Source organism: Eriocheir sinensis, chromosome 57 (genome assembly GCF_024679095.1).
Source record: "Eriocheir sinensis breed Jianghai 21 chromosome 57, ASM2467909v1, whole genome shotgun sequence".
NCBI classification, from domain to species: domain Eukaryota; kingdom Metazoa; phylum Arthropoda; class Malacostraca; order Decapoda; family Varunidae; genus Eriocheir; species Eriocheir sinensis.
Window position 1 is genome coordinate 10,200,556 of NC_066565.1, and position 17,719 is coordinate 10,218,274.

General features: G+C 44.9%; 2 protein-coding genes across 78 annotated transcripts in view; one reads left to right on the forward strand and one right to left on the reverse strand.

The window, feature by feature from the left end:
- LOC126984869 (zinc finger protein OZF-like) overlaps positions 1 to 17,719 on the forward strand; it is a 79,455-nt gene that overhangs the window by 21,413 nt on the left and 40,323 nt on the right. For 2 of the 28 annotated variants that reach the window (XM_050839141.1, XM_050839136.1), the window contains exon 6: positions 3,883 to 4,157. The exons of 24 other annotated variants lie outside the window; for them this stretch is intronic. The gene's annotated coding sequence lies outside the window, so the exon portion shown is untranslated. Of the gene's footprint in view, positions 1 to 3,882; positions 4,158 to 8,724; positions 8,864 to 17,719 lie in introns of those variants that run through there. 2 more of the 28 variants (XM_050839137.1, XM_050839139.1) reach the window with 1 other exon arrangement.
- The window catches only part of LOC126984872 (uncharacterized), a 66,589-nt gene that overhangs the window by 9,851 nt on the left and 39,019 nt on the right, over positions 1 to 17,719 (reverse strand). For 15 of the 50 annotated variants that reach the window (XR_007738112.1, XR_007738099.1, XR_007738107.1 and 12 more), the window contains one exon: positions 8,335 to 8,463. The exons of 10 other annotated variants lie outside the window; for them this stretch is intronic. Coding sequence is in view for 2 of the 40 variants with exons in the window: in XM_050839171.1 (XP_050695128.1) it covers positions 8,380 to 8,463 (84 nt within the window). In the remaining 38 variants the exon portion in view is untranslated. Of the gene's footprint in view, positions 1 to 8,080; positions 8,478 to 17,719 lie in introns of those variants that run through there. 25 more of the 50 variants (XR_007738132.1, XR_007738116.1, XR_007738111.1 and 22 more) reach the window with 12 other exon arrangements.

Consider the following 17,719-nt stretch of genomic DNA (forward strand, 5'->3'; position numbering starts at 1 on the left):
TGTGCGATCGTCAGGGCAGCTAGGTGTGGGGCCATCACGGCAGGTGTGCGATCGTCAGGGCAGCTAGGTGTGGGGCCATCACGGCAGGTGTGCGATCGTCAGGGCAGCTAGGTGTGGGGCCATCACGGCAGGTGTGCGATCGTCAGGGCAGCTAGGTGTGGGGCCATCATGGCAGGTGTGCGATCGTCAGGGCAAGTGTGGGGCCATCATGGCAGGTGTGCGATCGTCAAGGCAGCTAGGTGTGGGGCCATCATGGCAGGTGTGCGATCGTCAGGGCAGGTGTGGGGCCATCATGGCAGGTGTGCGATCGTCAGGGCAGGTGTGGGGCCATCAGGGCAGGTACGTGTGGGGCCATCAGGGCAAGTATACGATCGTCAGGGCAAGTGTGCGATCGTTAGGGCAGGTGTGCGATCGTCAGGGCAGGTGTGGGGCCGTCAGGGCAGGTATGGGGCCATCAGAGCAGGTGTGGGGCCATCAGGGCAGGTGTGGGGCCATCAGGGCAAATATACGATCGTCAGGGCAGGTGTGCAATCGTCAGGGCAGGTGTGCGATCGTTAGGGCAGGTGTGGGGCCATCAGGGCAGGTGTGGGGCCATCAGGGCAGGATTGGGGCCGTCAGGGCAGGTGTGGGGCTGCCAGGGCAGTCGTGTGCATGGGGCCGTCAGGGCAGGTGTGTTGCCGTCATGGGGGCCTTCCTGTGGTCAGGGGCCGTCTGTCTTGCCCATAATTCAACCCCAATCTTATCTATGACACACACCCGTGTTCTCTCACCTGGTTCTCTTTTAATGACGAGATTTTCTATTCTCTTTTTTCTATTACTCTCTCTGGGAATAACTTACAGTAGATGCTTCATACCTCTAATGTTCCTGGTCCAACGTCTCTGCACTGACTCAAGTGAGTTGAGATCAGTAATATATCCCAGATTCCACACAGCTGAACAATATTCAAGTAAAGGCCGAATGTGCGTCACATAAACAGGGACAAGAAAGGTAGCATCGCGGTTAACTGTAGATTGAAGTAGATTTTGAGCCATGCCACCTGCTTTCTGGACGACGTACGTGCTGGTGAAATTTCAAGGAAGAATCGACATTAACCCCAAGGTCCATTGCAGAATCTTTAACTGGAATAGGAATGCCATTTAGATAATACATACCAGAGGCCGGTAAACCCGACAAGTCCACGGTCCGCCTCTGGAATTTGACAACTACACATTTATTAATGTTCATGGATAAACCCCAAGACAATGCAGCTTTGTAAAGATTATCAATATCTCTTTGACAAGAAGCCATGTTTTGGTGAGCAGTATGCACACAGTTAGTCTCAATTGAAATATACAATTTAAGGTCATCAGCAAAAATTTTTGTATGGGAACTAATGTCATGAGTAAGAAAGTTAATATATAGAAGAAATAGAAGTGGACCAAGAACTGAACCCTGGGGCACTCCACTGACCACATCGTAAGGACGACTCAACTGACGATCGACTACAACATTCATAACCCGAGATTTTAAAAACTCCCTTATCCAGCCCAAAAGCTTGCCTGTAATAGCCAATTTCCTAAGCTTATCCAACAAAATGTCATGACATACAGTGTCGAAGGCCTTAGAAAAGCCAAAAAGAATGAGATCAACATTTTTACCCTGGTCCATGGCACAAGTAACATCATTGTATGTCCTCAACAGCTGGTCCTCTGTGGATCTGCCTGGACGAAAACCAAACTGCTCATTACACAAAATGTTATTACTTGTGGTATAATAAAAAATAAATTTACATAATATACGCTCAAGAGATTTCACACAGACTGATGACAGCGATACTGGTCTATAATTTAAAGGATCATGTCTAATTCCCTTCTTAAAGATTGGCACAATCAAGGACCTCTTCCATATGGATGGTAGAGTGCATGTGTCCAGAGAGTGTAATGCATTGTGCTGCCAAAACAAGTGTGTGTATTGTACGTAGGAGATGACAACCCCCCAGCCTTACCCTTATACACTGCACTGCCAGATTCGTGCTGCCTTACCTACCTAGACATCTTACCTAGATGCGTTCCACGAGAAGGGAACCCCACAAGTGCCTACACGCCAGCAGCTAGAATACATATTTGTGTAATTACTCTTAACACTGAAACTATTGTTATGCCGGACGTATTACTTGGGTTCCGTGTCGCCGTCGCAAGACTCCGTGGGAGGGAGATATGTAAACACTGCACAACTTCTGTAGTTTAATATTCTTCCTTAGTAGTACACTTCACTCTTGACTCTTCACTGGCCACTAGCTTACTATGACTCGGACTGGGACTCTCTCGCCCTCTTCTCCTATATATATCCTGATATCCAGAACAGTAAAGTCTAGAATGTTACAGTATATTTTAGATCATACAAGAACATGTAGCAAAAATATATGCGAGTTGGCAACACTTCCCGCCTGGCGTCTGGCCGCGCCCCGCGGGGCGCGGACGGCTCGCCTTGCTCCCCGCCCCCCTGCTCGCTCCTCCCGGAGCCTTCTAGAGGCTCATGGACGCCGGGGGAAGCTTCCAGCACAATAGTACGTAGGGGTTAAAATTCGTATGACCAAGGTACTCTGCTAGTTTTCTCTTAAATACAGTTAAGGATGTTGACAGGATAACTGTGTTTGGCAGGCTATTCCACAAAGCAATCACTCGGACTGAGAAGTATCGCCTACGTATTTCTGTGTTGCTGTGGGGTAGAAATAATCTGTGTGAATTTCCACGGGTCCTAGATGATGTCTGGAGGGAAAATAACTCAGAGGATTGCACAGGAGAGAGGCCATTGAGAATCTTCCAGACCTTGACTATGTCAGCTCTAAGCATTCTGCCATGCACAGAGAAGAGACCCAAGGCATCCAGTCGGGAGGCATAGTCAAGATGCGAAAGTCCAACAATCTCCTTGGTCCATCGTCGCTGGACCCTCTCAAGCATGTCAGTATCACCTACATACCCTATGTGCCATACAACTGAACAAAATTCCTGCACAGGACGGATCGATATGAGAGGTGAGAAGAGATTTCATAAACTCAGGCTCACGGTTAACTGTGCTCTTAAGTAAATTCGACGAAATTCCTGCAGCTTTATTTGCAAGAGAGCGTATGTGGAGATGAAACTTCAATGAAGTATCAACTTGAACCCCTAAATCTGATGCAGACTGCACAAACTGTAAATGATTTCCTCTAATATAGTAGCCGGAGTACGGGCCAAGATTTGGAGCAGATCCTCGGCAGAACCTAAGAACACGGGTCTTGTCCGAGTTGAGCCTGAGCCCCACGATTCCGCACGTGACACCAGTAGGTCTACATCTCTCTGCACAGAAGCAAGATCTAACAATGTAAGAGAAGGCGTAGTCTTATTTATCTTTTGGTATATTTTCAGATCATCAGCGAAAATTTTGTATTTACAGGTCAGACCGTGAGCCATAAAGTTAATATAAATGAGAAAAAGGGTTGGTCCAAGGACAGACCCTTGGGGAACTCCACTAGTTACATGCGTAGAATCACTCTCAGAACCCCCAACCACAACCTCAATATTCTACCGTTCAGAAATCCGTGTATCCAAGAGAGTAAGGGATTCCCTATACCGATGTGGGAGAGCTTACTGATCATAATGTTATGATTTATTAAAGTCAAATAGTATAAGGTCGACCATATGCCCCTGATCAAGCCAGCAGGTGGCGTCATCATATGTTAGGAGCTGATCATCAACTGAGTGAGCCTTACGTACGGAAGCCAAACTGATTAGAATCTAATAAGTTATTATTCACGAGAAAAGATGCCTTGGGTACCTGGCTATACAGTAACCAGCAGATAACATTATTTCGTCTGATGTGGAAATATATTTACAATTTGTATCGTTTGTGGTCCAATGTAGCGTGTTTGAGGCTCGTGCGTGTAGCGGAAAGTTCCAGTTGGCAACACTGCCAGGTGACAACAACAGCACGCGCCGAGGCCCGAGCAGCATCCCTTCTGGCCCTGCCCAACCAGCCCCCTAAAACACCCCAGAAGAAGAAGACGACGAAGGCTCCACACCCACGGGCCAGCGCTGGGGACCTGCTGGCCAGCGACACCCTCAGCCCCAACACTGCCAGGACAACACCTCCACCACCGCCGCCGGGAAGTCTTAACCTTCTCATGCAGCAGAAGTAGGTAAGCTGTCCTGCACAAGACAGGCCGCCCTCCACTCATAAGAACATAAGAACATAGGGAAACTGCAAGAGGCCGGGTGGCCTACACAGGGCAGCTCCAGAATCCCCCCCACTACTCACGAAGGGTGAGGTGTAGTTACAGGGGTTACAGGTAGAGGCTTGATCCTCGTTATACCGGCGGTACTAGGCACGCATCCAGTACCCCGTCACCCTACTGCACCCACACCTCACTGCCACCTGTCGTCCTCGTCCATGTAGCTATCCAGTCTACGGTAAAGATTCATATTAGGTCGGTGCCAGTATCTCATAATCTACTTTATGAAACATCAGTATCTCTTCATATATCTTTTCTACAAACCTTCAACAGTCATGGAAACGCTTTGAAAATCCAATTCAATGAGGTTTTTTTTACTCTTGAAAATAAGGGATAATGTTTACGGAAGCGCGCCGCCCCCCCCCCCCCCCCCACACACACACACAGAAAATCTCGAGTGTATGTGGACAGTCGGTACATAACTGACTCGCTTATAATGTGCTGCAACTATAATACGGAATGTGTCGTCGGCTGTAGGCATATGCAGGTGCGGATATGGGGGTGTGGAGCTAGATGACCCAGGCCCCCCCAAAAAAATATTAGGATAACTAAAATATTTGAAATACCCATGAATTGAGAAAACATAAAATATATTTAAGATACCCCTAAAAAGCTAGAGAGCTGGGGAGCGAAGCCGGCCGCCGCTAGATAGCTCTGGACGCTGTCCTCCAAACTTTAAAAAATTCCTCCTCTATGGTTCCTTGGGCTTTACTATGCGGAGGTGGACGGGATGCTCAGGCAAGATTTAAATTTTTTCGGTGTCTGATGTAATTTTTCACTCTGCTGCAGGGCCTGGGCACAACGGGCATGTGCCCAGGGCACCGCGCTCTTATGGCCCCGCACTCATCTAACAATCTATATACTTGTACAGGGCCGTAGTACGCCGTTCCTGGGGGGAGGAGGGGCTGGGGGTGTCTGACGACACCCCCCCCCCCCATCCCCATCTGCTAAAATGTCCACTTTCTGAGAGAGTCAAAACGAAAACTGGTACCTTTCTTTTGCATTTCTGGAGAACTCAGGATTTTCTTTATTTATTTTCAGTATTTAAGTTCCGGAATCATATATTGAATATTATAGAGTAAGATTTAAAGGCCTAGGAAAAAATCTGTGTGACCTCATTCCTCACATGCAAGCAGAAAGTGAATTTTAGTGCAGGCCACTATCATCATTCGGCACTTGGAAGAGGAAATAAGGGAAGACTTCCTTGCCTTTGTGCGTGCCCATGACCTCACCGGTAAAGGTTTAGCCTGGCTCCTTTTGCGCACCGTTGAAGACCTCGGATTGAACATGGCCAAGCGCAGGGGACTTGGTTTCGATGGAGCAAGTGCCATGGTGGGAACATTCAAAGGGTGTGCCGCAGTACTCATGAAGAAGTACACCCTGGCCAAGCCAATCCACTGCTTTAGCCACCGACAGAATCTTGTACTGACGAAGGCGTGTGACGTCCAGGAAGTGAAGATCGCTCTTCAAACACTGACCGAGGTGTACAACTTCGTTCATTCTTCAAATATGCGCTCTCTCCGCTTCACAGAGGTTGTCAAGGTTACCTCGGCCAAGAGCGAAACGCTTGTTCCCCTGTGCCCCACCAGGTGGATTTAGAGGCATGACAGAATGATGGTTTTCGTTGAATTTCTGCCTGTCATCGCTGTTTTTCTCGAGGAGGAACTTGACACCACCTTTCCTGCTTCCTGCTTTCTCGTTGGACTGGTTGTAGTGGAGTGTATATTGGCACATACTCTCGAGCCGAGCCAAACTTCAGAGGAAAGATGGCGACCTGGTGTCAGCCGATGCCGTGGCATCGAGACCATTTTTGCCAAGTTCAGAGCAGATGCGGAGAATCATTTTCACGACGTGTTCACGAAAGCGGAAGAGCTTTTGGTCGAGGTGGGGTCATCGCATGACACCATCCCTGTGCCACGACTCTGTGGACGACAGACCCAGCGATCAAATGTTCTGTGCAATAATACTGAGGAGTACTACCGCCGGGCGGTGTACATTCCGTTCGTGGACCACATCTTGGCTGAGTTGAAGAGTCGGTTCGGTGACGACACAGTGCCTGTCGCACTTCAGCTCAAGCAACTCCTCAAATGCCCAGAAACGGATGTTGCGTGCGGTTGTGCTTCAAGTGGCGAAGCTCTACGAGCTCGACATTGAATCCCTGACACTCGTGAAAGCAGAAGCAGAGCGCTGGGGATTATCTGTTCCGGTCTTCCAAACGATCAAAGAAGCCCAGGCACACGCCAGCACCAGCATCTGAGGAGTACCGTCGGCCAAGAGCGCCTGAACGGGCTTGCCCTCCTCTGTGTCCACCATGATATCCCCATTTCAGTTGAGAGATTGATAAGCAAATTCGGCGAAAAAAACCGCCGACTACTCTTTGCTTGGTGAGGCACTTGTTGAATACTTGGGAATTTGTAAATATATTTCTTTAGATCAGCAAATCTTTGCAAATGTGTTACCTCAATCCCATGTAAAAGCAGCCCTATAAGAATTCCTTTTTATCTTCAGCTGCGTCTAATTTCACATATTAGCTCTTTTTTGTAAAGGTCAGGTTTGTAATTTATATATGACCTGTATTATGATCACCCTTGCTGCTTACATAGCGAAATAAACATTTAGTTTTCTTCGAGTGATCGTATGGTGATGATTTCTACCTGTTCAGATCTGCCTTTTTACGGGTCGGATGTGCAATTTGAATTGTTTCTTGTTATTGCTTGCCAGCTTAATATTGATTGCACTTCATATATAGATACAAGAAAAATTCATTTGTCACATATACGTTGATTGCTCGGGAGCTGCGGATTTTAAGCAAAGAACCGCCATCACTATCCATTGGTCTTCACTGTTTGAGGCTGTCACTAACTTATGAAATTTTACTAGCGGGCTCCCCAAAATTGATTTTCTGGATCCGCCCTGCTTTGTTCCTCGTGTCGACTGTTATATCAACTGTTTTGCTTTTCACTGCTTCATTAATCACACTCTTGACTTCCTCCCCAACTTTCTGCTTGACTTCATCAATCCTAGATTTGAACTCACTGTTCACTTGAGACCTGATATCATCTCTAATTTCCTCCTTCAGATTCTTGACATCACTCTTGATCTCCTCTAATGCCTCAGTGGTTTTAGTTTCCAGGGCATCCATACGTCTTTCTACTTTATCCTGTCTCTTGGATGTGTTGGTTACTTGTTTGAACAATTTCCCCGCAACAATATCGCATTTGGTACAATACCAGTGAATCTTACTTACTTGATTGCTGCTCAGGAAATTATACACTGCCTCAGTGACCTCCTCACACTTTATGTGGTGCCACATTTCACATAGTTCACAGCCTAGAGCCTTGTCTTCCTCACCAACCTTAACCTTACAGACTGGGCATGTGTCTGTTTGTTTATCTGCGTCGCTATCGTCTGCCCCTGTCAGCTGATCATCCCCGCCCCCAGCCGCAAGGCTTGTTTTGCCAGATCCAACAGTATCCTTGGTTTTTGTGGCCGCCTGCTTACTAGACGGATTATTCTTCGAACGATTCATTCTTCTGGCAATATTACTATTGGAGAATTCCTTCACTTTTACAGAGCTCTCACGGGCACGTCCACCCTCGACCACGACCATGGACCCTAGGCCCTAGGAGGAAAAGACAACAAGGAAAGAACGAGGACAACAACAACACACTCAGCTTCCGCAAAGGTTGGGGCCGCCTCACCTGCAGGGCTGGACAGCAGCATGAGTGGCCAGGACAAGCAGGAGCAGACTGCTGCAGGGGGCAGGAGGGTCAGTGGTCACCAGATGAAGCAACTTGCTGCTGGCAACTCCAGCAACAAAGGAGAGAGGAAGTTTGTGTGTCTGGAATGTGGAAAAGAATTAACCACATGGCATGGCCTCAGATATCACACCCTTACACACACTGGTGTGAAGAACTATGAATGTAAGGAATGTGGGAAACAATTCATCCAGAAGAGTACCCTTGATAGACACACCCTTACACACACTGGTGTGAAGAACTATGAATGTAAGGAATGTGGAAAAAAATTCAACCGGAAGGGTAGCCTTGATACACACACCCTTACACACACTGGTGTGAAGAACTATGAATGTAAGGAATGTGGGAAAAAATTCATCCTGAAGAGTCACCTTGATAGACACACCCTTACACACACTGGTGTGAAGAACTATGAATGTAAGGAATGTGGGAAAAAATTCATCCAGAAGAGTACCCTTGATACACACACCTTTATACACACTGGTGTGAAGAACTATGAATGTAAGGAATGTGGGAAACTATTCACCCTGAAGGGTAGCCTTGATACACACACCCTTACACACACTGGTGTGAAGAACTATGAATGTAAGGAATGTGGGAAAAAATTCATCCGGAAGAGTCAACTTGATACACACACCCTTACACACACTGGTGTAAAAAGTCATGAGTGTGAAGAGTGCGGGAAGAGGTTCAGTGTGAAGCAGGCACTCAATCGACATGTCTTCAGGCACTATGGCCTTAGAGAGTTCAAGTGTGATGTTTGTGGAAAGCTCTTTAAGACAAGGGATGACATTGCCAGGCACATGAAGATCCACTTCTGAAGTGTGTCTGCCTACAGTAGTTATAGTGACCAAGGTAGGGAAGGGGATGGGAGGGAGAGGAAGGGGAGGAAGAGGAAGGGAAGGCTGCAGTAGGGAAGGGAAGGCTAGCCCAAGAACGGGAAGGGAAGGAAAGGGAAGGCAGAGCAAGGGAAGGAAATCCCAAGGAAGGAAAAGGGAGAGTAATGTGGTGTGGCTGGGTGTGGTGTGGTGTGGCTGGGTATGGTGTATGGTGTGGCTGGGTATGGTGTGTGGTGTGACTGGGTGTGGTGTGTGGTGTGGCTGGGTATGGTGTGGTGTGTGGTGCGGCTGGGTATGGTGTGGTGTGTGGTGGGGCTGGGTGTGGTATGGTGTGGTGTGGTGTGTGGTGAGGCTGGGTGTGGTGTGTGGTGCGGCTGGGTGTGGTGTGGTGTGGTGGGGCTGGGTATGGTGTGGTGTGTGGTGTGGCTGGGTTTGGTGTGGTGTGGTGTGTGGTGCGGCTTGGTATGGTGTGGTGTGGTGTGTGGTGTGGCTGGGTATGGTGTGGTGTGGTGTGTGGTGCAGCTGGGTTTGGTGTGGTGTGTGGTGTGGCTGGGTATGGTGTGGTGTGGTGTGTGGTGCAGCTGGGTATGGTGTGGTGTGGTGTGTGGTGCAGCTGGGTGTGGTGTGGTGTGGTGTGGCAGGATTTGACTCGGCGACTTTTTTTACCTCGCTGTTGGTGGTGTTTGCAGAAGGACAAGCAGGATCCGGACGGTGACATCATTATGAGGCTTGAGTACGGTCTCCTGAACTCCTCGTCCGTGGAGCTGATTGGTGAGTTGGCGACCCTGTTTTTTCTTTGTTCGCATGTCTTTCTGTCTCTATCTCTGGTTGTGGCTTTTAATTGATGGGTCTGTCTATGTCTGTCTCTCTGGATGTTTTATTTGCTTCTCATTTTCTCTCTCTCTGTCTGGGTCTCTCTTTGTCTCTGTTTTTCTCTCATTTTCTCTCCCTGTGTGTCTCTGTCTCTCTGGATGTTTTATTTGCTTCTCATTTTCTCTCTGTCTGTCTCTCTGTGTCTTTGTCTGTCTCTGTCTCTCTCTGGATTTCTGTAGCTTTTAGTGCTAATGGTTGTTTTATCTACTTCTCATTTTCTCTGTGTCTGTCTCTTTGGTAGTATTGCTTTCCTTCTCTTTCTCTACTTATCCCTGTTTCATTTTCCTCCGTTCTCATTTTTTGTTCTCTTTCTGTTCTTATGTCTTATTTTTTCACCGTTTTCCTTTCATTCTTTTCCTTTTTCATTTCTCTCTTCCTCTCCTTGTCTTAGTTTTCCCTTTTCATTTCTTCTTCTTCCTTTTGCTGTCTCATTTTCTCTGTGTGTCTGGCTCTCTGGATTTCTGTAGCTTTTATTTATTTATTTATTTTTACAACAAAGGAGACGGCTCAAGGGCAACAAAAAGTGCATAGAAAAAAAAGGCCCGCTACTCACCGCTGCCATAATAGACGAAAGTAAAGAGTGGCCAAGAGAGAGGTCAATTTGTGGTGGAGAGGTGTCTTGATTTTGGGAAAAGATGTCTACATAGTTTGTCTATTTTTGATCTGTTGTCTGTCTGGAAAGCTGGATTTTCTTATAGCCTTCTCAAACTAATGCTTCCTCTACATAGTTTGTCTATTTTTGATCTGTTGTCTGTCTGGAAAGCTGGATTGTGATAACAAGGGAGTCAAGTAAAAAAAAAGTATTTTTTTTCCATGGGCCAGAGCCAATAAGCGCTTTTTCATGTATTTCAATACCTTGAGTTTAGCGCCATACCTTCGGAACGAAGCAAGCGGGAAATTTGAGAGGGTACTGTATTCTTTTTTCAAAATTAGCTTCCTCTTCTCCTTATTTTCACATATTTATTTATTTCTTTTTTATATATGTCTCTGTTATTCTTATTTGGTCTTTTCTTTAAATTCCTCCATGCCTTACTTCTGTTTTGTTTTTCTGTTTCACACCTCCTCCCAAACCATGTTTTCTCTCCTTTAGCTTTTACTGTATAATATGGAACATCTATCTCTACTCCTTTGTTGTAGATATTCATAAAAAGGTCATATTTCTTTTGAATGTTAGTACTCCTCTTCATATCACTCTAGTCTACCCCAGCGAAGAAAGTCTTGAGTCCAACGTAATCTGCCTTTGCGTAGTTTTTCCTTTTTTCCTTATATGCCTCATCTCGATGTTCACATCCTTCCAAAGTTTTCATCTCTAATAGCTCATGGTCGCTCTTTCTCAAGGGGCACTCATGACTGACTTCTTCATCTAGCTCAACATTTTTTGTGAAAATTAGGTCTAGTCTTGATGGTTGGTCATCCCCTCTCAGCCTTGTTTTTCCTTTGACCCACTGCGTCAACAGGTTATCTGTTGCCAGCTTCAATAGTTTACTTCCCCAGGTATTTTCTTCACCCTCCTTTGCATAGTCTTCCCAATTCACCTCTTTGCAATTGAAATCTCCCGCTAATATTATTCATTCATTCATTCATTTCATCGACGCCTGCTCCTAGGAGCTCCCACCAGGGGATGGCCACGGCAGAAGAGCTTCCAACTTTCTCTATCCAGACACTCCCTCCTTGCCTGCTCAAAGTTTCTCAAAGATCTTTCCCCCCTCTCCCTAATGTACTCTTGCACCCTATCCCTCCATTTCACTGGAGGTCGTCCTCTAGCATTCCCTCCCTCTATCTCACTCACATACACCCTTCTGGTCATCTTACTCTCCTCCATTCACTCCATGTGGCCAAACCACTTTAAGGTCTGTCGCTTCACTTCTTCCACCACTCCACACTTCTTCCCTTCACCCCTGTGACACATTCCAAAATGCTCGTACACACTTTCATTACTCATTCCATCCATTCTACTCACACCACAAGCACTCCTCAAATAACTCATTTCCACTGCCTGCACTCTAGACCTCTGACTTTCATTCCAGGCCCACGTTTCACTTGCATATGTGAGGGTTGGTACTATTATTGTATTTCTCAAATCCCTCTTTACCTCCATGCTCACACTTCTGCCATTCATGATTCGTCCCAAAGACCCTACCACCCTTCTTCCTTGCAATGCCCTTTCTCTTATCTCTCCCTCCATACCACCATGCTTACACATAACTGATCCAAGGTACTTAAACTCATTGACCTCCTCCATTTCTTCACCATTTAAAATTATTTTGCATTCTTATTCACATTCAATTCCCACTCTATATGGGCATAAAAAATCTACAACCTCACTTCTGCTTCACTCACAAACCATCACTTTACTTTTGTTGACGTTCACTTTCAGCTTTCTCCTATTACAGACACTATCAAAAACACTGACCAAATTTTGTAGGTCACTTTCATTTTCTGCAATGAGCACCGTGTCATCAGCAAACAGTATCGAATTCAGTACCCACTTCCTTCCCCCATCGAACAGTCATACTCCAAATTCTCCAACTTTGCCCTTAATTTCTCTAATAACACCGTCCATATAAATATTGAATAACCATGGTGACATGACGCACCCTTGTCTTAAGCCCACTTTTATCTCAAAATGTTCACTTGTTTCTCCAGTAATTTTGACACATGCAGATGCATCCTCATAGAAAGACTTTATTGCACTAAGCAGTTTTCCTCCCACACCATAAATCTTTAAAACATCCCACAATGCAATCCAATCGACTCTTGTCATAAGCTTTTTCCAAATCCATGAAGGCAGCGTATAGTTTCTTTCCTTTTGCTATTATTTTTTCTACTGCCATTCTGAAGGCAAATATCTGATCCACACATCCCCTTCCCTTCCTGAAGCCTCCTTGCTCTTCACTGATTTTCTCTTCTGTAAGTCTTTGCACCCTCTCTATTATGACTTTTCCATATACCTTTCTGGGTATACTCAGGAGACTTACACCTCTATAGCTCCCACATTCCCCTCTCCTGCCCTTCCCCTTGTAAACTGGGACAATGATGGCTTTTGTCCAGTCTGCTGGCACCCCCCCACCCCCCCCTTCCCATGCTACTTCAAATATCTTGACCATCTATTTCACAACTTCATCTCCTCCACACTTCAACATTTCTGCTGTGATTCCATCAATTCCTGCTGCCTTTTCGTTTTTTAATCTTTTTATTGCCTGATTTACTTCTTCATATGTTATACTTCTTTCTTTATATACTCCTCCTCTACCTCTACTCAAAACTGCTGCTGTTACAGCTGCTGGACGTCCATCCTCAAAATTCATTAAGTTTTTGAAATATTCTCTCCATCTCTCTTTCTCAGCTTCCCCGTCTTTCAGCATCTTTCCATTCTCATCCATAACTTCATTTATTATTATAATAAATATATAAATATTAGCTTTCTACTATTCTTTATTTGGTCTGTCAGTGCCCGTACTGTTTCTTCCAGCATAGTGTTGTATCTTACTTCATTCCAACTTTTGGCTTTAGGGGGACATAGGCTGTTATTATGTTATTCTTCTCTCCACCCTGTACCACTACCTGCACAGCCATCACCTCCGCACTTACCATTTCCATGTCTCACTTCAGTCGCTTTCAAGTTTTGTTTTGTCATTGTCATCACTCCTCCTCCCTTTCCTATCTTTTCTCCCAATGTTGTACTTGCTCTTTCCCTCCAGCACAAGTTCCAGTTATTTTGCAAGGTTTGTTTCAACTCTACATATCATATCTGGATCACTCTCCCTTCAATAATCATTAGTTTTTTATTTTATACAAGACCATCTATGTTTGTGTATGCAATCCTTAACCCATTTTATCCCAATGTCCTCATTTGAGGACACCTGATAACACCTAATTTTCCCATGTTATGAAAACATATATAAGTTACAGCACAGAATAATGATTCCTTCCTGACGTACATAAAGAAAAGCTTAAGGTTTAATGACATCTTTATCTGACTGTAGTTTGACTCTGAAACTGGTGAACATTTCTGCCTCAAAATGCACTGCATTGACTAGGCTGTGCTGACTTTCTCATTCCTGAGATGAACTATTATTTTGCTGTGTTTTATTCTCAAGAAGATGCAATATTATTCTCATAATACCCCAATAAATTATCTTAAGTAGAAAAATAATTATTGATATTACAAAATGTCTGTCCTCAAAAGAGGACACTGGGACGATATCGTGGCAGCGCGTGTCACAACACGTTCAGGATGGTGCATGCTGTAGAGCGGACTGAATCCCAGTTCCTACGCAGACCACCGCAGGATGCTTGTCTAATCAGCCGCAGATGTTGGTAATAAGGCACATGATATGATATATAAAAAAAATATGTGTGCGTGTGTGTGTGTGTAATTCACCTCTTGGTCTGCTGCGGGTCTCTCTCGAGACAGCCAGCCGTTCCCCTACGGAAGAGCACAGAGCTCGTAGTACCGATCTTTGGGTAGGACTGAGACCACTCACACACAACACACCGCGACAACGAGGTCACAACTCCTTGCCTGACGTCGCGTACCTGCTCACTGCTAGGTGAACAGGGGCTACACGTGAAAGAAGACAAATCCAACTTACCTTCACCCGGCCGGGGAATTGAACCCTGATCCTTCTGGTTGTGAGCCAGACGCTCTACCCCTGAGCTACCGGGCTGTGTATGTGTGTGTGTGTGTGTGTGTGTGTGTGTGTTTACTCTTTTATATCGTATACTTGTTGACTTAGGTATTGCTCACTTGAGTGCTGCATTGAGCTGCTGTATTGCAGATGGTGAAAGCTACCTATTCTGCACTGACAATAGATGAAGCACATGCCTTGTTGTGTGAAAAGGGCGCCGAGGGAGAGTTTGAAAAGGGTGATGTGATTATTGGACCACCAGATGCAGATGAACTGACTGACGAAGAGGATGTCAGTGGTGATGTAATTGGTGAAATATCTGTTCAAGATGTACCAGGTACACTAGAGGTTCATGTGGACAAAGATGTCACTGAGGAATGTGCTGTATAGAAAGATAAACCCACCAGAAAAAAATTGAAATTCTGTGATCATTTCAGCAATTTGGTATATTTGAAGAAAGCATTTCTGTAGGTGAAAATTCATAAATTCCTGCATGAAGGAAAGGATCAGCTTGATTTGATAACCTTCAGAAGAGAGATTTGTGTTCCACACTTGAAGCTGGGTGATGCAAATGGAAGACTGGGAAGGAAAAGCTGTGCCCTAGCCCGTCCACAACAATGGTTGGTGCTCGCTATGATGGAAAGGCCCATGTCATTGCATAGCGGGAGAAGGATAGACGGTGCCAAAGTTAGGCGTTGCAGCACTGCACAAGTATTTTTGTTTTGTATTGGATTTTACTATTGATATACACATGGCAGAACTGTTACTATAACAGGTACATTTTTACTTTTAGTTTTCATTATAATAGTAAACTGCGTGTTGTCAAAAAGAATAATAGAGTATTTTTCATGCTCCATATATATGAAAAAGAATATTACATAGTAATAGTTTTCTTTCCTTATTTTCCCAGTTGATATGATATTGTCCCAGTGTCCTCTTTTGAGGACAGCTGATTTCAAGCTTATTAAAGGAAAATAAAAGCTAAGACCATTATGTTGCATCTTTCTTTAACCAGATGAATGTAATTTAATGAAAACTACCAAAAAATACTAAAAGAAAAGACCCTTGAGATTTAATAGGTTAAACCTTTCTTCCCTTCTCCCTTTTTTCCCCCTCGTGTGTGTGTGTGTGTGTGTGTGTGTGTGTGTGTGTGTGTGTGTGTGTGTGTTACCCACATTACTAACAGGCAGATGAATGGTGGCTGTCTGCTAACTGATCTTCTCTTGGCAGGTTTTGTTCCCAGCTGTCCCATGAAGGTCTCAGGCAGCAGCCATCCCTCATGATGATGCAGCTCCCCTCAGCCTTCACAGAGCGACTCACTGGGCGACTCTGCAGGCCTTGGTCCAAATCCCGGCCCAGGCAGTCAGCATGCAACCCACCCAGCTGTTCATCCTTTCTTTCAGGATGGTCGGTAAACGGGTACCTGGGGAGACTTGGGACAGGTAAACAGTGGGTAACATGGATGTTGCATGGGACCTGTGTTGGGTTAATTAATGGGTTCTCTTCTAGTTGTATAAAAACAAATATATTATTCTTTCTGATGCACATCTTAAGTAATACCGTAAATTGTCTCTTTATCAATTTTGTTCTTGACCACTGCATGCCTCCCTGGTGAAGTGTTGAGAGTGAATTTAAGCCATGACTATCCAGGCTTGGGTCTGGATTCCCGAGTGAACAGTTTGGGCACAGCTGTTCATCATCTCTTTCAGGTGGGTCAATAAATAGGTACCCGGGGAAGGTAAACTGGTAACCAAGGTGCTGCACTTGCCGTGTGTACCCAGGGTAATGAGTTCTCTCTCATCACAGGCTCAAAAGCTAATGAGAGGTGAGCAATGATGCCGAGTGGTCAGCGTGTGGGCATGGTAAGCCCGTGGTTCGAGTCCCACAAAAACACGCTGATTTTTCAAGCCATCGCCGAGTGGCAGAAGATTACCCACATGCTGCCCAGATCCGCAGTCAACCCTAACTTCAGCGAGTTCGTTCAAGTGGAGCACTGGGGGGCAGCATGGGCCAAGCAGTCATACATCATGGCAGCCACTATAAATAGAATTCGCCTGTGCCACTAGTGGGATGAGACTGTCCAAGATGCTTCTCAAAAGAGCCCTCCAGAACTACAGGCAGCACCTAAAAAAAAAAAAATAAATAAATAAAATAAATAAATAAAAATTCTCATCCCTTACAATACTTTATCATTCACAACTCTCCCTGAAGCACCTGTTATCTGTCTGTTTTTCTCTGCTTTTGCTCTCGCCTTTCATGCTACTGTAAAGTTTGGGGCATACGCAATAGCTGTAGGTGGCCCCGGTACTCATCTCAGTACCGTTAGCCCTTGAGTCTGTGGTGGGTGAGAACCTATTACCCTGAGACACGGAGCTTCTGTGCCTACATAGAAATGTCACCACGATATCATGCGGCATCACATTCTCCAGACCCGAGAATATTTGCTTTGCACACGTCTAAAACCTCACGTATATGACAGCAAGCCTCTGTGAAGGCACCTAGCTGCTGCTGCTGCTGCAACATCTCCCTCTGAAATGTGTTTTATCTGCTCCTAATGATCATTTCTGGTCTGTTTGAGGTCATGATAAACTTCCTGCTTTTGACAACAGCCCCGATATTCATCATCGAACCTCCTCCTTTGCCTTGGGGCACCATGAAAAAGGGGAGGCTACAACGCCAACAAATGGGTTTTGGTATGGTGCAGAAGGTACCAAAGAAGAAGCACAGTCCATGGTTGTAGAGGAAGAGGAACTGGGTTGTAAAGATGAAGTGGCAGCAGAAGGTGCTGGATCACATGAAGTGAACTGCTGCAAAGTTGCAGCAGCTGTGGGGATCTCTGTAGGTGGCAGTTTTTTACGCACAGCTGTGAAGAAAGGAGACATTGCATTACCAGTTATATATGAAGGACAATAAATGACATGACTCGGGAAATCCATCTTCCTTTCATACACAATGTTAATTTGTTTTCCCGAGATTGAAAAATAATCCTATTCTAGCAATGAAGGCACCAGAAAGAAATTGCCAAATGTTGCATATTAATGTAGATAGTATTAAATAAATCATCTTTAATCCTAGGCAGGCCCCCTCAGCACTTCTTTTTTTTAAATGAGTATGTCTCATTTAGTACGAATTGAAATATATATATATATATATATATATATATATATATATATATATATATATATATATATATATATATATATATATATATATATATATATATATATACATATATATATTGATCTAAACCAATCTAAGGAAAATGAAAATTGATAGGGAGGATAATGCTAATAATAATGGTAATTCCATACTGCTAAAAGAAAGATTACTAGTATTGGGATCACCCTTCATCAAGTGGATGCTCACCT